Source organism: Physeter macrocephalus, chromosome 16 (assembly GCF_002837175.3).
Source record: "Physeter macrocephalus isolate SW-GA chromosome 16, ASM283717v5, whole genome shotgun sequence".
Classification (NCBI taxonomy): domain Eukaryota; kingdom Metazoa; phylum Chordata; class Mammalia; order Artiodactyla; family Physeteridae; genus Physeter; species Physeter macrocephalus.
In genome coordinates this window covers 61,467,517-61,491,070 of record NC_041229.1, presented here as the reverse complement: position 1 = coordinate 61,491,070, position 23,554 = coordinate 61,467,517, and the positions used below count along the sequence as shown (strand labels likewise).

Genomic DNA, 23,554 nt, shown 5'->3' with positions numbered 1-23,554 from the left:
TTCTCAGAAGGTGGGGAATAAGCCTGTTTAGCTCCTTCCCTAAGGACAGACTGAAAACAGCATCTGGCTCCAGGCATAGAGGGCTGTGATCCCAGACAGGTACCCAAGCACTTGCCTCCAGAGGCAGTGTCAGTCTTCCCAGGCTCCTGGGTCCAGGATCTGTAGAGGAGCTTTTGTGTGGGAACAGGGGCAGACTTAGTTTAAAATGATGGGGCAGAGTAGGGGGAGGAGGAGGAGGGTAGTCTTCTTTAAGTTAAATCGTGTATACTGTGATCCCATGATAATTCCCTGGTCCCTTTTCTTATTTTCTCTGCATGGTAACATGTGGTAGCCTGTCTCCTGCCTCCCAAGCAGAATGCATGGCTAGGCCAGTCTACATAATGCCAGTGGTACACGCAGTAGAGCCTTCACAGCAAGTATCTGTTGAGTGATTATCACAGTCATAGGCAGACCATGGGACAAAGATGACATAATCCATACCTCCAGACCCCAGACTCCTCTGAATGTCCCCCAACTTCCACCCCCAGCCTCCATTGTTTTCACTGCCTATTAGAACTGGCTTTTTCTGAATGCGAAGGTTTCTAGGAGCTGGTCGCTGATCTGCTTGGTGTGGGCCCCGTAGATGAGCGGGTTGAGGGCAGATGGTAGCAGCAAATAGTTGTTAGAAAGAAGGATGTGCATGGGCTTTGGGATGGTGCGACGACCAAAGAGGCGTGAGAAGAGACCAGGCACATAGAAGGCCAGAATGACACAGATGTGGGAACTCCATGTACCAAAGGCCTTGGCACGGGCTTCCCGGGTAGGCAGCCGCAGCACAGCGAGCGTGGGCAATGAGCCCATAAGAGCCCGTGATGCCTAGAATATCTACACCTGACACGGCCAATGAAAGTGCCAGCCCATACAAGTTGCTGGCCCAAGTGTTACCCCCGACCAGCTCCACCACCGCCATGTGTGCACAGTAGGCGTGGTGTGTGGTCTTGGCTCGGAAGTGCCCAAATCATGCAACCAGCAGAGGGAAAGGCACAACAACTGCCACAGCTTTCAGTGCCAGTGCCAGGGCTGCATAGCCCACGTGGGCTTTCGTGACTAGGACAGGGTAGTGCAGTGGACACCCTACTGCCACAGCACGATCACAGGCCATGGCCAACAGTACACCAGATTCCATGGCCATCAGTGCATGAACAAAGAACATCTGGACCAGGCAGGCAACGTATGGCACAGGCTGGGGCCCAAGCCACAGCACAGCCAACAGCCCTGGAGCTATAGATGTGGCTAAACCCAGGTCTGTGGCTGCCAGGGTGGCCAGGAGCAGAAACATGGGCTTGTGCAGTGTGGAGTCTATCTCCACCACTGCCAGCAGTGCTCCATTGCCCAGCAGGGAAAGCAGATACATGGGCCCAAAGACCAGTGTCAGCCAGGCCTGGGCAACCCCTAACTCTGGAATGCCAGTCAGTATGAAGAAGGTTGGGCGTGAGAAGGTGGAGTTGGACTGTGGAGCTCCTGCCCTCCTGTGGGGTCAAAGCTTTAGGGCTCATGGGGACATCACTCCTGAGAGGGAAAAGACAAAGGGAGAGATTTGGGGGGTGTCGCAGTGGCATAGATCCGTCCAGGTATGTGCAGGAGTGGTGCAGGGCTGGGAGGATTGCAGTGTTAAAACCTTTGATTGGGGTTTTGGATGGATAATCCAGGTCACAACCCTAGCTAGGATGGGAGAATCCTTGTGCCTGAAAGTCCATGAGTATTGCAGGGGGAGTAATGGGAGACAGTGGTAGTGAAGTGCGGTGTCACTGCGGCAGTGGCTAGTATAGCTGGAGCCCTCCCTTTGGAGCTCAGCTGAGAGTGGAGCAGAGATGAATGTTTTTCTTCCTAAGGGTCCAAGTAGAATCAATTTCAGTCTTGTAGATGGGGAGAAGGACAGTGCTGGGTGGGGATCAGGCCTCAGGCTGGTTTTATCCCTGACTGTGTATCCTTAAGCAGAACTCCTGGGCCTCAGCTTCCTCAGCTCTACAGTGGGGGTGAGCACAGTGATCTTAAGTGGTGCCCAGCTTTAACATTCTGGGCACCAACCCCACAAGAAGAAAGAAGGAGAGTAGAGGGAAAGGGAGAAACAGGAGGAGGAGGCAGATGGGACCTGGAGTGAAGGCTGATGTGACAGGAGAAAACCTGGTGGGTTTTTGGGGTGTGGGATGCGTATTTCATTCTTAACTTGATGCTGAAGTAGTGAACTTGAACATGGGCTGGAGAATTGATGCTGGGCCTGGGAAGCAATGGAGAAAGAGATGGCAGCAAAAAAAGGAACTTCTCTGTCTTCTTTCCTTCTGCACGAACCAGAAGGGGGTTACCCTCGAGTTTCATTCCTGGGGTGCCAGAGGCAGAACAGGTGACAGAAGAGGAGGAGATGGCACTCAACCCAGAGTAGCAGCCAGAAGAGGAAGAAGCATCTCTGGTGTTGGAGGAGGCAGGATGAGTAGAACCGATTCCTCCCAGAACAGAATCTAGCCCATGGCAGAAACTTAACAAAGGTTGGATGGATAAATGAAGGAGGAAGAAAGCACCAGCAGAAGACTTGACTGGGGAAGGAGCCTAAGCACCGTGTGTTTGCAGCTTCTCTTCACCTTGACCAATGCCTGTGGGGCCCTTTCTACCCACTTCCCTCAGGACCCTTACCCCTCCCACCTGGGTCACATGAACTCTTCCCTGTTCTGCCTCTGCTAGCCTGGGTAACTCAGGAAGTAGAGTAAGGAGGCAGAGATGGGGGCAACAAGGAAAGAGACTGACTTTTGGCAGTGGAAAGATCTGGGTTAGAGGAACACTTCCTCTGGGAGGTCTTTGCTGACTTCCTGAAGTCTGGAGAGAAGACCTGGCTTTCTTTATTTTTAATAGCATCAGTTCCCCTCTATTGTAATTACTTGTCTCTCTCTCCCCCACTAGACTGAAAGAGTTACAGGCAGTGCTTATTTGCCTCACTGTTACCACTGCTTATCACAATGCCTGGTAGTTAGTTGTCTATAAATAAATATTTATTGCTCTTAATTGTGGGACAAAATTGCTGGCCCAAACAGCCATGCAAACAGCATTTGCTAACAGGGGCTCCTAGAGTTTCAGAAGCCTTCAGTATCCATGGAAATGAAAAAGAGTTATTCACCATCATCCACACGTCCAATGAGTAAAATTCTTTCTGCTATAATGAGACATATTCTAAAAATCACCACACTATGTAAGATAATATAACGAAACCACCGGGCCCATGGGAAAAATGGGAGTAGGGGCACAACATTAACAACTTCATCAGTGACACATTTAAAAAAGGATGGGAACCTAATAAAAATGGTAGTACCATTTTACACATGTTAAGTGGTTAGAATATAACCTGTGGGATGAGTAAAAGCAGTTCTAAGGGGGAATGTTATAGCAATAAATGCCTACATTAAGAAAGCAAGAAAGATTCCCAAATAAACAACCTCACTCCACGCCTTAAGGAATGTAGAAAAAGAAGAAGAAACTGAGCCCAAAGTTAGCAGAAGAAAGGAAATAATAAAGATTAGAGCAGAAATAAATGAAATAGAGAACAGGAAAATGATAGAAAATATTAACCAAACTAAGAGTTGATTCTTTAAAAAGATAAACAAAATTAATAAATCCTTAGCTAGACTAACCAAGGAAAAAAGAGAGACCAAATCAACAAAATTATAAATAAAAAGGAGACATTAGAATGGATATCACAGAAATTCGAAGGATCATAAGATGCTACTCTGACAACTAACTGTACAACTTAGAAGAAATGGAAAAATTCTTAGAAACATACAATTTACAGTTCAAGACTGAATCAGAAAAAAGTAGAAAATCTGAATAGATCAATGACTAGTAAGGAGATTGAATCAGTAATTAAATTCTCCCAATGAAGAAAAGTCCAGGACCGGATGGCTTCACTGGTAAAATTTTACCAAATATTTAAAGAATTAACCCCCAGCCTTCTCTTTTTTCAAAGAGCTTGAATTTGAGTTTCTTTGAAACTCAAAGAGTTTGAGTTTCTTTGAAAAAAATTGAAGAGGAGGGAACACTCCCAAACTCATTTTACAAGGCCAGTATTCTCCTGATAACAAAACCAGAAAATGACACTGCTAGAAAAGAAAACTACAGGCCAATATCCCTGATAAATACAGATGCAAAGATTCTCAATGAAATACGGCAAACCAAATTCAAACTATTCTCAAACTATTCCAAAATACTGCAAGGTAAGGAATGCTTCTGAACTCATTCTATGAGGCCAGCATCACCGTGATATCAAAACCAGACAAAGATATTTTAAAAAAAAGAATTACAGATCAGTATCCCTGATGAACATAAGTGCAAAAATCCTCAACAAAATATTAGCAACAAATTTAACAATGCATTAAAAGTATCATAAACCATGATCAAGTGGGATTTATCCCTGGGATGCAAGGATGGTTTAACATACACAAATCAATGTGATACATCATGCTAATAGAATGAAAAAAAGAATCACATGATCATCTCAATAGATGCAAACAAAGCATATGACAAAACTCAACATCTATTCGTGATAAAAACTCAACAAATTAGGCATAGAAGGAACATATCTCAACATAAAAAAGGCCATATACGACAAGCCCACATCTAACTTCATACTCAGTGGTGAAAGGTTGAAAGCTTTTCCTCTAAGATCAGGAACAAGACAGTGGGGCCCTCTCTCAGCACTCCTATTTAACATAGCACTAGAGGACTTCCCTGGTGGTCCAGTGGTTAAGACTCCGCACTTCCAATGCAGGCGGCGCGGGTTTGATCCGTGGTCAGGGAACTAAGATCCCACATCCTGAGTGGTGTGGCTAAAAAACAAAACAAAACAAACAGCAAGAAAAACACCCCCACATATCTCTAGAAGTCCTAACTAGAGCAATCAGGCAAGAAAAAGAAATAAATAGGTATCTGAATTGGAAAGGAAGAAGTAAAATGGTCTCTATTTTTAGGTGACATGATTTTATATATAGAAAATCCTGAATCAAAAGACTATTAGATCTAATCAATGAATTCAATAAGATTACAGGATACAAAATTAACATGCAAAATTCAGTAACATTTTTATACACTAATGACAAATTTTCTGAAAAAGAAATAAATGATTCCAAATCATTTACAATAGAATCAAAAACAATAAAATCATTAGGAATAAATGTAACTAAGGAGATGAAAGATCTCTATTCTGAAAGCTATAATACATTGATGAAAGAAATCGAACAAGACACAGATAAGTGGGAAACGTATCCTGTGTTAATAGACTGGAAGAATTAATTTTGTTAAAATGTCACTACTACCAAAAGCCATCTATAGATTCAAATGCAATCCCTATCAAGATTCCAGTAGCATTTTTTTTCACTGTAGTAGAAAAAAATACTCCTAAAATTTATACGGAACCACAAAAGACCATGATTAGCCAAAGAAATCATGAGAAAGAAGAACATAAAGTTATACTCTAAAGCTATAGTTATCAAAATAGTATGGTACTGGAAGAAAAACAGACAAATAGACCAATGGAACAGAATTGAGAGCCCAGGAATAAACACAAGCATACACAGTCCACTAATATTTGACAAGGGAGCCAAGAATACTTGATGGAGAAAAGAGAGTCTTTTCAATAAATAGTGCTGGGATAATTGGATATTCACATGTAAAAGAATGAAACTGGATCCATATGTTACACCACTCACAAAAATTAACTCAAAATAGATTAAAGACTTTAGTGAATGAACCCGAAATTGCGGAACTCCTAGAAGAAAACATAGAAATAAAGTTTCCTGGCATAGATCTTGGTAATATTTTTCTTTGGATATGACACCTAAAACGCAGGCAACAAAATAAAACATAAAAAAGTAGGACTACATCAAACTAAAAAGTTCTGCACAGCAAAAGAAACCATCAACAAAATGAAAAGACAATCTATGGAATGGGAAAAAATCTTTGCAAGCCATGTATCTGATAAGCGGTTAATATCCAAAAATACATAAAGAACTCATACAACTCAATAGCATAAAACCAAATAACCCAATATAAAAAATGGGTAAAGGACCTGAATAGACATTTCTTCAAAGAATATGTGTGAAAGGCCAATAAGTACATGAAAAGATGTTCAACATCACCAGTAATTAGGGAAATGCAAATTAAAACCACAATGAGCTATCACTTCATGCCTGCTAGAATGGCCACCATTAAAAGACAAGAGATAACAAATGCCAGCATGGATGTGGAGAAAAGGAGAACATGTGTGCCCCACTGGTGGGACTATAAATTGATACAGCTACTATGGGAAGTAGTATGAAGGATCTGCAAAAAATTAAAAATAGAACTACCATATGATCCAGCAATTCCACTTCTGGGAAACAGTTGACCCTTGAGCAACATGGATTTGAACTGCATGGGTCCACTTATATGTGAATTTTTTTTTTCAATAAATACATGCTACAGTACTACATAATCCACAGTTGGCTGAATCCATGGATATGGAGGGCCAAATGTAAAGTTTATGTGGATTTTTGACTGTTTGGGGTTTGAGGGGTCTGTGGTCCTAATACCTGCATTGTTCATAGGTCAACTGTATATCCAAAGGAAATGAAAACACTAACTCCAAAAGATATCTGCACCCCCATGTTCATAGCAGCATTATTTACAATAGCCAACACAGGGAAATAACCTAAGTGTCTGTTGATGGATAAAGAGGTTGTGGTATATATATGAGGAAATCCTACCGTTTGTGACAACATGGATGGACTTTGATGGCATTATGCTGTGAAATAACTCAGAGAAAGGCAAAGACTGTATGATCTCACTTATATGTGGAATCTAAAAAAAGAAAAAAAGAAGATGAAGAAAGGAAAAAACCCCAAACTCATAGGAAAAGAGATTAGACTTTTGGTTACCTGAGGAAGAGGGTGGAGGGAGGAGAAACTGGAGAAAGGTGGTCAAAAGGTACAAACTTTCAGTTATAAATTATTACTAGGGATGTAATGTAAAACATGATGACTATAGCTAATATTGCTGTATGATATAGGAAAGTATTTAAGAGAGAAAGTCCTATGAGTTTTTATCACAAGGAGAAAAATTTTTTCCTTTCTTTTCTTTTTATTGTATCTGTATGAGAAGATGGATATTAGCCAAACCTATTTGGTACTCATTTCACAATATATGTAAATCAAATCATCATGCTGTATGCCTTAAACTTATACAGTCATGTATATCAGTTATTTCTCAATAAAACTGGAAAAAAATTGCTTAGGTTTGTTTTATGGTTCCTAATAAGCTCTATCTTGGTAATTGTCCATGGGTGCTTGATTTAAAAAGATGTATGGTCACTTGTTGTTAGGTGGTCTTCTATATATGTCAACCAGATCCTGTTGGTTGATTATGTTGGTCAGTTCTCCTATATCCTTGTTCGTTTTCTGTCTAGTAGTTCTATCAGTTGCAGAGATAGAAGAACTTCAACACTGAGGGGGTTTTGAAGTACTGAATTATAATTGTGATTTGTCTATTTTTCTTTTCAGTTATTTCAGTTTATGCTTAATGTGTTTTGAGGCTTTGTTGTTTGGTGTATACATGCTTAGGATATATCTTCCTGGCGAATTGATGCTTTTATTATTATGTAATGTGTCTCTTTGTCACAGCAATTTTTTTTTTGCTTTGTAGTCTACTTCATCTGCTATTGATATAGCCACTCCTGCTTTTTTGATGAATCTTTGTATAATATATACATATATATATATATGTATGCCCTTTATTTTCAACCTATCTATGTCTTTGGATATGAAGCGAATTTCTTAACAGCATATGATTGGGGTGTGTTTTTTTTTTCATCTACTTTGCCAGTCCCTGTTTTTTTAACTTGTGTGTTTAGACCATTCATGGTTCAGGTAATTTTTAATATATTAGGGCTTAAGTCTGACATTTTATTATTTGTTTTCTGTTTGTTTCTTTGTCTCAGTCCTCTGTTTCTGTTTTTTCAAGAATTTTTTTTGATGTGGACCATTTTTAAAGTCTTTATTGAATTTGTTACAATATTGCTTCCGTTTTATGTTTTGGCCTCAAGGCATGTGGGATCTTAGCTCCGCCACCAAGGATGGAACTCACACGTCCTGCATTGGAAGGTGAAGTCTTAACCATTGGACCTCCAGGGAAGTCCCTCTGTTTCTGTTTTCTTGCCTTTCTGTGGGTTACTTGAAGATTTTTAGGATTCCTTCTTGATTTATTTGTAGAGTTTTTGAGTGTATGGCTTTGTATACTTTTCTTTGTGGTTGCTCTATTAAAATATACATGTATGATACATAGTCCACTGACAACAATATTTTACCACTTTTAATGGTAAAACCTTAGTTCCATTTAGCACCTTTACTCTTCCCATTTTAAAATATTATTGTCTTGAATGTCAGATGGTGTAATAACTTTCATTTTTCATTGCACGTGATATAAAAAACTCATGGGAAGAAGCATTTACCCATATTCCTGTTCTTTTCATTACTCTTTATTCTTTCCTGATGCTCCAAAAAATCCTTCCTCTGACGTTTGTAGACACCCATGTAACCCACACTCCTCTCAATATATAGAATGTTTTCATCAGATAAAGTGCCTTCTGCTTCCTCCTACCCCAGAGGCAATCACTGTTCTGATTTTTATCACCATAGACAGGTTTTTATCTGTGTGGAACCTCATATAAATGGAATCATGCAGTATATAGCGTTTTGTGACTGGTCTATTTCATGCAACATAATGGTCTTGAGTTTAACCTGTGTTGTTATAAGTTTTAGTAGTTTAAAAAAATTTATTTTATATTGGAGCATAGTTGATTAACAATGTTGTGCTAGTTTCAGGTGTACAGCAAAGTGATTCAGTTATACACATACATGTATCTATTCTTTTTCAAATTCTTTTCCCGTTTAGGTTATTACTGAATATAGAGCAGTGTTCCCTGTGCTAAACAGTAGGTCCTGGTTGGTTATCTAATTTTTCTTTTTAACATCTTTATTGGAGTATAATTGCTTTACAATGTTGTGTTAGTTTTTGCTATATAACAAAGTGAATCAGCTATACTTATACATATATCCCCATATCTCCTCTCTCTTGTATCTCCCTCCAACACTCCCTATGCCACCCCACTACCTAGTGAAATCTTAGGCTGCTTCCCACTAGCTATCTATTTTACATTTGGTAGTGTATATACGTCAATGCCACTCTCTCACTTTGTCTCAGCTTACCCTTCCCCTCCCCGTGTCCTCAAGTACATTCTCTACATCTGTATCTTTATTCCTGTCCTGCCCCTAGGTTCTTCAGAACCATTTTTTTTAGATTCCATATATGTGTGTTAGCATACAGTATTTGTTTTTCTCTTTCTGACTTACTTCACTCTGTATGACAGTCTTGAGGTCCATCCACCTCACTCATCCACCTCACTACAAATAACTCAATTTCGTTTCTTTTTATGGCTGAGTAATATTCCATTGTATATATGTGCCACATCTTTATCCATTCATCTGTCAATGGACACTTAGGTTGCATCCATGTGTTGGCTATTGGAAATAGAGTTGAAATGAACATTGTGGTACATGACTTTTTTGAATTAAGGTTTTCTCAGGGTATATGTCCAGAAGTGGGATTGCTGGGTCGTATGGTAGTTCTATTTTTAGTTTTTTTAGGAACCTCCATACTGTTCTCCATAGTGGCTTTATCAATTTACATTCCCAACAACAGTGCAGGAAGGTCCCCTTTTCTCCACACCCTCTCCAGCATTTATTGTTTCTAGATTTTTTGATGATGGCCATTCTGACTGGTGTGAGGTGATACCTCATTGTAGTTTTGATTTGCATTTCTCTGATGATTAGTGATGTTGAGCATCCTTTCATGTGTTTGTTGGCAATCTGTATATCTTCTTTGGAGAAATGTCTATCAGGGTCTTCTGCCCATTTTTGGATTGGGTTGTTTGTTTTTTTGATATTGAGCTGCATGAGCTGCTTGTAAATTTTGGAGATTAGTCCTTTGTCAGTTGCTTCATTTGCAAATATTTTCGCCCATGCTGAGGGTTGTCTTTTTGTCTTGTTTATGATCTCCTTTGCTGTGCAAAAGCTTTTAAGTTTCATTAGGTCCCATTTGTTTACTTTTGTTTTTATTTCCATTTCTCTAGGAGGTGGGTCAATAAGGATATTGCTGTGATTTATGTCATAGAGTGTTCTGCCTATGTTTTCCTCTAAGAGTTTGATAGTGTCTGGCCTTACATTTAGGTCTTTAATCCATTTTGAGTTTATTTTTGTGTATGGTGTTAGGGAGTGTTCTAATTTCATACTTTTACATGTACCTGTCCAGTTTTCCCAGCACCACTTATTGAAGAGGATGTCTTTTCTCCATTGTATATTCTTGACTCCTTTATCAAAGATTAGGTGACCATATGTGCTTGGGTTTATCTCTGGGCTTTCTATCCTGTTCCATTGATCTATATTTCTGTTTTTGTGCCAGTACCATACTGTCTTGATTACTGTAGCCTTGTAGTATAATCTGAAGTCAGGGAGCCTGATTCCTCCAGCTCCATTTTTCGTTCTCAAGATTGCTTTGGCCATTCGGGGTCTTTTGTGTTGATTCTTCCAATCCAAGATCATGGTATATCTCTCCATCTGTTTGTATCATCTTTAATTTCTTTCATCAGTGTCTTATAGTTTTCTGCATACAGGTCTTTTGTCTCCTTAGGTAGGTTTATTCCTAGGTATTTTATTCTTTTTGTTGCAGTGGTAAATGGGAGCGTTTCCTTAATTTCTCTTTCAGAGTTTTCATCATTGGTGTATAGGAATGCAAGAGATTTCTGTGCACTAATTTTGTATCCTGCTGCTTTACCAAATTCATTGATTAGCTCTTGTAGTTTTCTGGTAGCATCTTTAGGATTCTCTATGTATAGTATCGTGTCTTCTGTAAACAGTGACAGCTTTACTTCTTCTTTTCCAATTTAGATTCCTTTTATTTCTTTTTCTTCTCTGATTGCTGTGGCCAAAACTTCCAAAAGTATGTTGAATAATAGTTGTGAGAGTGGGCAACCTTCTCTTGTTTCTGACCTTAGTGGAAATGGTTTAAGTTTTTCAGCATTGAGAACAATGTTGGTTGTGGGTTTGTCATATATGGCCTTTATTATGTTGAGGTAAGTTCCTTCTATGCCTACTTTCTAGAGGGTTTTTATCATAAAGGGTGGTGAATTTTGTCAAAAGCTTTTTCAGCATCAATTGATATGATCATATGGTTTTTATCCTTCAGTTTGTTAATATGGTGTATCACATTGATTGATTTGCATATATTAAAGAATCCTTGCATTCGTGGAATAAACCCACTTGATCATGGTGTATGATCCATTTAGTGTGCTGTTGGATTCTGTTTGCTAGTATTTTGTTGAGGATTTTTGCATCTATTTTCATCAGTGATACTGGCCTGTAGTTTTCTTTTTGTGTGTGACACCTTTGTCTGGTTTTAGTATCAGGGTGATGGTGGCCTCGTGGAATGAGTTTGGGGGTGTTTCTCTCTCTGCTATATATTGGAAGAGTTTGAGAAGGATAGGTGCTAGCTGTTCTGTAAATGTTTGATAGAATTCTCCTGTGAAGCCATCTGGTACTGGGCTTTCGTTTGTAGGAAGATTTTTAATAACAGTTTCAATTTCAGTGCTTGTGATTGGTCCATTTAAATTTTCTCTTCCTTCCTGGTATAGTCTTGGAAGGTTGTGCTTATCTAAGAATTTGTCCATTTCTTCTAGGTTGTCCATTCTATTGGCATATAGTTGCTTGTAGTAATCTCTCATGATCCTTTGTTTTTCTGCAGTGTCAGTTGTTACTTCTCCTTTTTCATTTCTAATTCTGTTGATTTGAGTCTTCTCCCTTTTTTTCTTGATGAATCTCGCTAGTGGTTTTTCAATTTTGTTTATCTTCTGAAAGAACCAGCTTTTAGTTTTATTGACCTGTGCTATTGTTTCCTTCATTTCTTTTTCATTTATTTCTGATCTGATCTTTATGATTTCTTTCCTTCTGCTAACTTTGGGGTCTTTTTGTTATTCTTTCTCTAATTGCTTTAGGTGTAAGGTTAGGTTGTTTATTAGAGATTTTTCTTGTTTCTTGAGGTAGGATTGTATTGCTATAACCTTCCCTCTTAGAACTGCTTTTGCTGCATCCCATAGGTTTTGGGTCTTCATGTTTTCATTGTTCTTTGTTTCTAGGTATTTTTTTATTTCCTCTTTGATTTCTTCAGTGATCTCTTGGTATAGGAGCTTATTGTTTAGCCTCCATGTGTTTGTATTTTTTACAGGTTTTTTTCTTGTAATTGATATCTAGTCTCATAGCGTTGTTGTCAGAAAAGATACTTGATATGGTTTCAATTTTCTTAAATTTACCAAGGCTTGATTTGTGACCCAAGATATGATCTATCCTGGAGAATGTTCCATGAGCACTTGAGAAGAATGTGTATTCTGTTGTTTGGGGATGGAATGTCCTATAAATATCAATTAAGTCCATCTTGTTTAATGTGTCATTTAAAGCTTGTGTTTCCTTATTTATTTTCATTTTGGATGATCTGTCCATTGGTGAATGTGTGGTGTTAAAGCCCCCTACTATTATTGTGTTACTGTGGATTTCCCTTTTTTTGGCTGTTAGCATTTGCCTTATGTATTGAGGTGCCTCTATGTTGGGTGCATAAATATTTACAATCGTTATATCTTCTTCTTGGATCGATCCCTTGATCATTATGTAGTGTCCTTCTTTGTCTCTTGTAATAGTCTCTATTTTAAAGTCTATTTTGTCTGATGTGAGAATTGCTACTCCAGCTTTCTTTTGATTTTCATTTGCATGGAATATCTTTTTCCATACCCTCACTTTCAGTCTGTATGCCTCTCTAGGTCTGAAGTGGGTCTCTTGTAGACAGCATATATATGGGTCTTGTTTTTGTATCCATTCAGCCAGTCTATGTCTTTTGGTTGGAGCATTTAATAATTTACATTTAAGGTAATTATCAATATGTATGTTCCTATTACCATTTTCTTAATTGTTTTGGGTTTGTTATTATAGATCTTTTCCTTCTCTTGTGTTTCCTGCCTAGAGAACTTCCCTTAGCATTTGTTGTAAAACTGGTTTTGTGGTGCTGAATTCTCTTAACTTTTGCTCATCTGTAAGGTTTTAATTTCTCCGTCAAATCGGAATGAGATCCTTGTCGGGTAGAGTAATCTTGGTTGTAGGTTTTTCCCTTTCATCACTTTAAATATGTCATGCCACTCCCTTCTGGCTTGCAGAGTTTCTGCTGAAAGATCACCTGTTAACCTTATGGGTATTACCTTGTATGTTATTTGTTGCTTTTCCCTTGCTGCTTTTAATACTTTTTCTTTGTATTAAATTTTGATAGTTTGATGAATATGTGTCTTGGCGTGTTTCTCCTTGGATTTATCCTGTATGGGACTCTCTGCGCTTCCTGGACTTGATTGACTATTTGCTTTCCCATGTTAGGGAAGTTTTGAACTATAATCTCTTCAAATATTTTCTCAGTCCCTTTCTTTTTCTCTTCTTCTGGGACCCCTATAATTCAACATTGTTTGTTTGCTCTTTAGTTTTTCTAGGTCCTTGTTAAACATTTCTTGTATTGTCTCCATTCTATTTCTAAGATTTTGTATCATCTTTACTATCATTACTCTGAATATTTTTTCAGGTAGACTGCCTATTTCCTCTTCATTTGTTTGTTCTGGTGGGTTTTTACCTTGCTCCTTCATCTGCTGTGTGTTTCTATGTCTTCTCATTTTGCTTAACTTACTGTGTTTGTGGTCTCCATTTTGCAGGCTGCAGGTTTGTAGTTCCCGTTGTTTTCAGGGTCTGCCCCGAGTTGGTAAGGTTGGTTCAGTGGGTTGTGTAGGCTTCCTGGTGGAGGGGACTGGTGCCTGTGTTCTGGTGGATGAGGCTGGATCTTGTCTTTCTGGTGGGTAAGACCATGTCCTGTGGTGTGTTTGGGGTGTCTGTGAACTTATTATGATTTTAGACAGCCTCTCTGCTAATGGGTGGGGTTGTGTTCCTGTCTTGCAAGTTGTTTGGCATCGGGTGTCCGGCACTGGAGCTTGCTGGTCTTTGAGTGGAGCTGGGTCTTAGCATTGAGATGGAGATCTCTGGGAGAGTTCTTGCCTATTGATATTATGTGGGGCTGGGAGGTCTCTGGTGGTCCAATGTCCTGAACTCGCCTACCCCATCTCAGAGGCTCACTCCTGACACCCAGCTGGACCACCAAGACCCTCTCAGCCACACGCCTAGTCATTACCGGAATTCCAGCGTCAACTTTCTCTTTCCTCTCCTGGCAAATAATAATAACTCTGCTGGGCCTCAGGTTCTCCTGAACATATCAATGATCAGTAGTGCAAGACGATATCTGGTCTTCCTAATGCAGCGCAGCCTGCAGCAGCAACTTCTTCCAGCTCCTCCCAGAGGGGGCTTTAAATACACAGAAGGAGACTCTCTATAGAAACACCTATTTCTATTTCCTCTGTTTCTATTTCAGCATTTGTGATTCCAGAAAGCGAATAATACTTGGATAGTTAACCTTTCCTACCCAGTTTCTGTTCTTCCAGTATCAAAATTCATTTACCTAGTACAGGTAGCTAACATTCTTAGGTACGTAACTTTGTATCTAAACATTTATATATTTAAATCATTTCACCTGCATAACAATATTGCAGAGCAGGGATTATTTTTCCCCTTTATATATTAGAAAACAATAATTTATGGAAAAATATTGACAAAGGTCACATTTGGTGAGTGGTGGAGCATCAGTTCAAGTGCAGGTCTATCTGACTCTAGAGCCTTCCTGACACAGCACTCCTTCCTTGCATACAATTGAAGCTCTAGTTCTGCTCTTCAGGCCACGATCTCTGGGCCATTTTTGTGAATCTGCTGCTGCCGAGAGATATCTTCTCTCTAGACTCTCTCCCTTGAGAGTCTGGAAGAACTAAGGAGAGGCACAGAACTCAGAGAGGTTACCATCTTTATCTCATCAAGACTGTTCCAGCTTCTGTTACAAAAGGACAATATTCATAATGATACTGCTTATGCCCAGAAGAATCCTCACACACCTTCACACTCTTTATGGAAAGGCCAGGGCACTGAGGACCCAAGTGGAGGTAGATGTGGGGAATGAGAAGACCAGTAATTTGGGAAATGGTAAAACTGATTGTGGTGGTATAGGGGACATTCTGTTTACTCAAAATTATGTACCATACACTCTGGAGCTGCACTCAAGGGCCTCAAATGAGGAGAGTATAAGTATGGCATATGGTTAAATTTCTGGATGTCACAATCTGGTGAAAATGGGTGAGGAAACAATATATTATTGTAGTTGGTAGGCAGTGATGTCATTATTTACATCAGTAGTAGGAAATTTAAGGTTTGGGGCTCATCCAGTAGGCGTATCCAAAGGTCAGATAAAATTCTTATTTGTAAAATTCCATAGATTGAAAGCAAGGGCCACTCTATTAAGAGGTCCTTAAACACTGGTTCCAGTGAGTAGATTCCAAAATTCTTAAAGGCCTTTGAAATGTAGATAGTACTTATCCATTGTTTTCAACAAATATGATCTCTGTTTTTGAAATGTCTCTTGACTGGTAAATTGCAGATATTGGATTTGAAAAGGTATTTATTATATGGCATTAGAGTATTAAAAAACTTGGTGAAAAGTGAGAGCTGGAAAGCTCTTGATTTCTTTCATTGCAAAAGGCAAGAAAAATTGGTTAGAAAGTATATTTTAAAGGAATTTCTTTAAAGAATAAGCAGAGCTTGATTATCAGTTGAATATGTGAGAGGGAGAGAAAGATGACTATATTTTCATGCTGCCACTTCTGTGGGTTTTATCTCCAGTCTTTGGTTTTTCAAGGAGTATTGGCATAAGGTTCTCTTCTTATGAGTGAAGACAGAGATTGGGTTCCCCAGAGCCCAACATAATTAACCTGGAGGCCTGGTCATGTAGCTGTCCTTGCTTAACTCTCTAACTCTGTGAATAAAAGATTCACAGTTATATGTTCTTCCCTGAGACACTCATATTAATTCTGAGTACACATCCTATTGTCTGTGCACACAGGGAAGAAAATTTTGATAGACTCTCCACTTAAAAATAAATCTAAGGGCCATTCTTAATCTCGAAGCTCCTGAAGTAGTCACATCTCATTTGATTTCCCATTTCTACACACCACTGCCCTTCCTCCAGTCTTAAAATCTATTTTCTTCAAATTTCTTGGATATATATATACATATTTAAACTTTTTATTTTATATTGGAGTATAGCCGATTAAAAATGTTGTGATAGTTTCAGGTGCACAGCAAAGCGACTCAGCCATACATTTATTTCTTGGGTATATTTTAGAGTCCCCAAACTGCTGTAACCTCAGGTTCCCCCAGAAGTGTATTCCCTTTTATTGTGGTGTATAGTCCTCCTAAGATACCAAGTCTTCAAATGTAAAACATATCTCTCCTGGCTGTGGGGAGAGTAGAGGGCTTATGCAGTCACAAATCCAACCCTGAACCCAGGGAAGTGTCAAAAGTTGGATGGTGCTTTCATCTGTTTGTCCAGCATGATTATACATATTCAAGAGGGACTTTAGCTTTTAAATATGAAGTGACAAGGTCTAGATTTATCCTCTCACTTGAAACAACAACAACAAAAACTGGACAAAATATATGAAACAATGGTTCTGAAGACAATGGACATTAGACAATGGAGGATAGGAAAGAAAGGAGGTAAGTTCATTTTACTGGAGAAAGATTGTTGCAATGTTCTGGAGAGGGATTCCAGGCCATGTCAAAGGGAGGGTGAACTTCAGCATAGCCTAACAGTCTTCCGGTGTTGAGGACATGGGAGTCAGGGGAGGCCAGTGCAGCTGGAATACACAGGGTAGAGTACTGGAGAAAAGAGAATTGCCTAGAAAGAGAATTCCAAAAATCTATAGAGGGACCCCCTTAAGTATTCAGCAGAGTACTGATTGCTGCATGCATGTGTGGAAACTCTCCAAAAATATTTGAGAAAACAAAAACAAGAACTCACATAACCACCCCCAAATGGAGCTTGGGACGGCCTTTCAGAGCTTTCTATTGAGACTTGTGTGCCAGGCCTTCTTCCTCTTTCATCAACTAGTCACTGGATGGGGGTTGCCCCAGGGAGGGAGCATAACCTTGGAGGAGGCAGCCCCCTTTCGCCAAGGGCAATGCACTGAGAGGAACACAGCCGAATGCCTTTGTCATTGCTGCAGTTCAGTGTAAAAGAGGAAGTGCTGACCAGCACAATACATCAAGAAAGAGGAGTTTTAAGGATCAGAATAAAAATGGTTAAATTAACATGATTTTTATATGATACAATAATTTAAAATAATAAGCAATTTTTAGAACAGTTATATGTTCAGTAAGATGTTCAAATATAAGATATACTTGAAAAAGTCAATAGTTTTCTTTATACCAGCAAAATTATCTAAAAATATTAGAAATAAACATACCACTTACAGTAGGAAAAACTTATTAATAGGTAGAAATTGGCATCATAACAAATACACAAGACCTATAAGGACATAATTTAAAAATTATGTTAAGGTATTTAAGTGAAGATCTGATTAAATGTAGAGAAAATATACACAGGGAGGACACATGAACATTTTAAAGATGTCAGTTCTCCCCAGATTAATCGATAAATTCAATGCAATTTCAAGAAACACTCCAGCAAGATTTTCAGAGGAACGTTTGTTACAGTTTTTCTAAAATGTATATGGAACGTGAAAGTTTCACTAAATGGAAGAGAGTTTTTAAAAAGATACAAGGAGGGAGGGAGATGCAAGAGGGAAGAGATATGGGAACATATGTATATGTATAACTGATTCACTTTGTTGTAAAGCAGAAACTAACACACCATTGTAAAGCAATTATACTCCAATAAAGATGTTAAAAAAAGATACAAGTCACACCTTAGATTAGATAATAAAACATACTACAAACTCATGATTTATAAAATGGTTTTGCCTAGTCTAAAGGCACGGGATATAATAAAGAGTCTATAACAGACTCATGTATATACGTTAAACAGATATAAGATAATATCATGTATATACATATATAAAATCTTAACATACACATAAAAATAGGTGAAAACCACACAACAGATTGTTTACGCCAGTTATTTCTAATGGTTGAGATTTTGCTGGACTTTTTTATTTTGGCTGTACTGCGGGGCATGTGGGATCTTAATTTCCTGACCAGGGATCGAACCTGCGTCCCCTGCATTGGACAGTGGAGTCTTAACTGCTTGACCACCAGGAAGTCCCTTGCTGGACTTTAAATGATGTACAATATCATAATCTGAATGCTAGAATGTCAATGTATTATTTTGTAATTGGAGGAAAAATTTAAAATTACTATTGATTGGGTTGTATTGTTCAGAGTGAGGATTCCAAAGATGAGTATTGGACTGGTGAGAAAAGCACATCAGTGTTTATAAGTAGAAAACAAATGTAAGAAGTCAATGAATTCAGGGACACATTTTTTTTTATGATAATGTATCTGATAAATAAGTTCCAAAGTTAGCTACCTTTATTCTGTAAAGACTGAATTTCTTTCCTTCATTGCACTTACATTAGTTTGCAGTTCTACATTTATTTTTAAAACTTTAAAAATTTTTCCCTTATATTTTTTAAAATTTTATTTATTTATCTTTTATACAGCAGGTTCTTATTAGTTATCCATTTTATACACATCAGTGTATACATGTCAATCCCAATCTCCCAATTCATCCCCCCCCACCCCACCTCCGCCTCCCCTCCCCAGGGACACATTTAAAGGTCATCAGTTAGGAACTCATGGGAAACAGTAAAAATAAGGATGGGAGGAGAGGGAACTACAAAGCAGCCGTTTCACTTTTTATGGGCTTGATTGTAGCATCCCTTTTGAAATTTTAGTTTGGCCATTAGTCTGTTCTGGTGCTATCTCTGCACAGCCCTATTGTGTTCCAGGTGCACACCTCCCAGCACAAGACAATAGAGCTGTGCTAAGTTCCCAGATGAAACAGCTCCTGCCCTGAACTCAATCCTCCAGTGCAATATAAACCATCAGGAAGTGCCATACAAGCAGCAGACTGCTACAATTACACCAATCCCAGACAAATTTATAAAGGGCACCAGAATAAGTTCCTGTCCATTTTCTAATGCAAGGTACCTCCCAGGCAGTTGTGTCTATAGGTGCATCAGATGAGACAAGAAAGAAATGAATTACTTATTGCCTAATTAAATTATTTGTCTAAAGTCAGTGGGAGGCTACAGACTAAAAATTCATATCTCAAATAATTTCTCTGTTGAACATATTCTTTTTCTGAAGTCTAAACTTCTCCCAAACTTTTCTCAGATTTATCCTTAATTTAAGAAATTATACTATATGTATCCCTCCTATAATTATTAATTACTTCACTTATATGCATTTATTTTTCATGCGAATGTCATTTGCATGCAGTCGGCATCCCATGGCTGGGAAAACTGGAAATGCTTGAATACCCAGTTCAGCTTTTACTCAAAACTTAACCTTTCTTGTTTAAACTCCCAGTTTTTGACTTACCTCATTTTCGTGGTTGACCCACCTCTAAAACTTAGATTCAAAACATCCTACTATCTGATTGTCACCTTCTAATTGCAGGCTCAAATTTTTAACTATCCTTAGTACAGTCACAATTGTTGGACCTAAAGATTACCAAGCCACTGAAAGAATCCCCTTCATTCTATTATATATCCCTCTCTTTTCTTGACTTTATTCCTGTCAAGCTTAGATTCTATGGCCCATCATTCAATTACGCTCTTGGAAATAATCTAAGCTCCTTTGTTCTCTCCCTCCATTGTAGTTGCTTGAAATAATGGAAACTGATTAAATCTAAATATATGTCTCCTCTGTGGAAGGTTGAAGCTTTCTAGAAAAAAATCCCATAAGTAAACTTGTTGACTTCACATTAAATTTATCATCACAAACTTCAAGTGTAAACTCAACAATACCCAGAAATCTTACTATGTGATGCCATTACAGTAAATGGGTCCATATCCACCAGGTTATCAGAGAATCCTAAGAATTATATTTGATTTCTACATTGAATACCTCATTTCTAATTCATCTGTATATTTACTTGACTATTCTTCCAAAATTTTGCCACTCAAATTTATTTCCTCTGCCACCAATCTGGTCCAGGCCACCATCTCTTGCTGGACAAAGTAATAGTCTTCTGACTGGCTTCTCTGCTTCTACTCTTATTTTTCTTCCCATTCATATCTCTATTCCTTAAGGCCTTTTTGATCGCACTTATCTAAAGTAATGCTCCCGCAATAATGCTCTATGATGGCATATGACAGGATTGTGTATATTTTCTTTTGTAAAATTACCAAAGCTTTCTGCATTTTAACTGTATGATCAAAAGAATAAAATTAAAACATATTTAATTAAGAAATAGAAAATATATTCATGTAGTTCAAAGTTTTAAAAATTAAAAAAGATATTCAGTAAAAGTAATTCTTTCTCTATATCAGTATTATTTCTGACGGCATATAATAGTTTAAGGTGGCTGCTAGAAATTCAGGCATCAATCCTGTGCCTGTTCCATGTGGAAGGAGGGAGGGTAAATGACCTTCATGTCTCAGCTGAGTTAGTTCACATTACAGGGTTTTCTTGGAAACTTTGTCAAATGACATCTACTAACATTTGGAATCTGAGAGGTATAGTACTTTGTCAGTATACATGAGTACCCAAATAAAATAATGTTTTTTGTTACTAAGGAAGTATTGGGGCATTGGGGAAACAACCAGCAATCTCTAACATATAATTTTTACTCCTGTCTGCCAAGTTTGACACATTTGTCTTTTTCAGAAGGAATTACTCTTACAGGTTTCTTGTGTATCCTTCCAGAGGTAATTTGATTATATCTAAGAACATATAAGAAAGTGTATATATACATACACTTTTTTATATTGCATTCCTGGTATAGCATTACAAATTTTTTTTTTTTTTTTTTTGCGGTACGCGGGCCTCTGACTGTTGTGGCCTCTCCCGTTGTGGAGCACAGGCTCCGGACGCGCAGGCTCAGCGGCCATGGCTCACGGGCCTAGCCGCTCCGTGGCATGTGGGATCTTCCCGGACCGGGGCACGAACCCATGTCCCCTGCATCGGCAGGCAGACTCTCAACCACTGCGCCACCAGGGAAGCCCCTACAAAATTATTTTGTGTAGCATTCTATGTACTGTTTTTGTCACTTGCTTCTTTGCTAAACAACATATCTCAGAAATTATTCAAAGAAGTACATTCAGAGATGGCTATTTTCTTTTAACAACCACATAATTGGAATGAACTCTTGGTGAAAGCAGGGACCATGTTTGCCTTATTTACCATTGTATACAGTGTCTAATACAGTTTGTGGAGCGGAGTAGGTAGTTAGTATTTGTTTGATGGATGGGTCACACAAATAGCAAATGTCAGAGCTAGGATTCAAATCTGCTTGTGATTTGAATGATTTTATTCCCATATCTTATCTACAACCTTGATGTGTTAAGTTAGATTGTCAGATTTCCTTATGTTGAACTCTCTCTGCATTTTTTAGGGGATAAATATATTTATCAATTAAACAAATCTTAACAGTTTTCTGAACTCTGTGCACTAGGAGTTCGTTTAGGATTTCAATAGCTACAGTCACATTCATCAGAATAGTGGTGACAGGTGGGGATGAGTCATTTACAACACAGACATTGGAGTCAGATCGATGTGGCTATGAATGGAGGCTAACTGTGTGACTTTGGGCAAGGCTCCATCTCTCTATCTATCCCCTACACACAGTAGGGTTAATAGTTTCTACTCCAAAGAGTTGCTCTTTCGTATCTAAGAGAGATGATTCAATGAGAAAAATTAGATAAAGAACTTAAGCAGGGCTTCCCTGGTGGCGCAGTGGTTGAGAGTCCGCCTGCCGATGCAGGGGACGCGGGTTCGTGCCCCGGTCAGGGAAGATCCCACATGCCGCAGAGCGGCTGGGCCCGTGAGCCATGGCCGCTGAGCCTGCGCGTCCGGAGCCTGTGCTCCGCAACGGGAGAGACCACAACAGTGAGAGGCCCGCGTACCGCAAAAAAAAAAAAAAAAAGCTTCCCCTTAACTCTGTCCCAGTAGAGTAGTTTAAACTGGCTATAGATTACTTTCTTTCGACTGACAGAAATCTTTCATATTTAACCAAACTCAGTTTCTCTGTGATTTTTATTTGATGGTCCTTGTTTTGCCTTTTCCCCCAAGAGAGCCAATCCACATATTTTGAAGTTATCACTGATGCCCTTGTTTTTTTTCAGACCACACATCTATATTTTGTAACAACGACTTCCCCTCCCCACAAAAGGGATCAATGCCTTTTACCATCTTTTAACTCTCTATGACTTTGTCTCAGTTTGACAAGGAATTTCTTAATACGTAGTGCCCTGAATTGGATAGGATACTCCAGGTGGGGTAATCAGAGCAGAGTTGAGAAAGATTCTCAACCACTTTGTTCTTGACATTGTGCTTCTATGAAATAAATTCATATAATACTCTTAGAAGAATGCCTGGTACATACTGGATGCTTGATGTATACCAGCTAACATTGTCAGTCCAGCTTTAGAGCCCTTAAATTAAGTTTTGTACCACATTATTGACTATGTTCACATATGCACTTCCACCTGTTAGAACATCTAGGAATCTGTTGCCTTTTCCCTCTTTCCCATTCCAGATTTTCTCCCCCACCACTCACCTGTTATCCAATGTTAAATAGTGAAGAAATTGGACTTTAATAGACTTAGATCTTAAGTGATAACACTGGGTGGCTAAAGGCAAGTACCTTGGGCTTGATGAGTTTTGGGCAATAGAGTCTTTCCACAAGTAAGTGGCGAACATGTGATGAACGGAAGCAGATATATAGGAGAACTGATCAGTGAGTGGTCTTTGAGGAGGAGCACGAACAGGTGTGAATATTATGTCAGACAATGTTAGAAAAGGACAAAGTGCTAAGAAGGGCACTCGTCAGGGGTGAGAAAATAGAATATGGGGAGAATAAAGTCAAGAAGGAGAGGAAAGATCGGGGCAGGGAGATGAGATTTTGTATGGATAAAGTTGGTAATAATTTAAACCGAAGGAAATTCAAGAAAATTCTTACTGACATATTAGGAGTGATAGAGTGGTTCCGTGTTTGTTTTAGGGCAAGGGCAAAAGATATATTAAGTCAGAGACCTAGCCCAGGGTTTTACCACTCACCAAGGGGCAGGCTCTCGAGGAGCGCCTGCAGACAGTGGCATGAATAAGCCTCCAAGTTCCAACATGCATTTTGTGTCATGCCCAGTCCATCCTCTGAAGTCCACCGCACAGACCCTCAGTGACCACTATTTGTAGTATTTTTAAAAAATATTTATTTAAAATATTTTAAATTTTAAATTAAAAAAAATTTTTATTTTCTATTGGAGTATAGTTGATTAACAATGTTGTGATAGTTTCAGGTGTACAGCAAA

At 38.7% G+C, this 23,554-nt stretch overlaps 2 protein-coding genes across 2 annotated transcripts in view; one reads left to right on the top strand and one right to left on the bottom strand.

Annotated features, from left to right (window-relative positions):
• FHIP1B (FHF complex subunit HOOK interacting protein 1B) overlaps positions 1–23,554 on the top strand; it is a 49,097-nt gene that overhangs the window by 23,453 nt on the left and 2,090 nt on the right.
• Positions 550–23,372, bottom strand: OR52W1 (olfactory receptor family 52 subfamily W member 1). The gene is given in 3 exon segments (XM_055091727.1): positions 550–822; positions 824–1,522; positions 23,304–23,372. Coding segments are annotated over 3 exon segments (1,041 nt in total).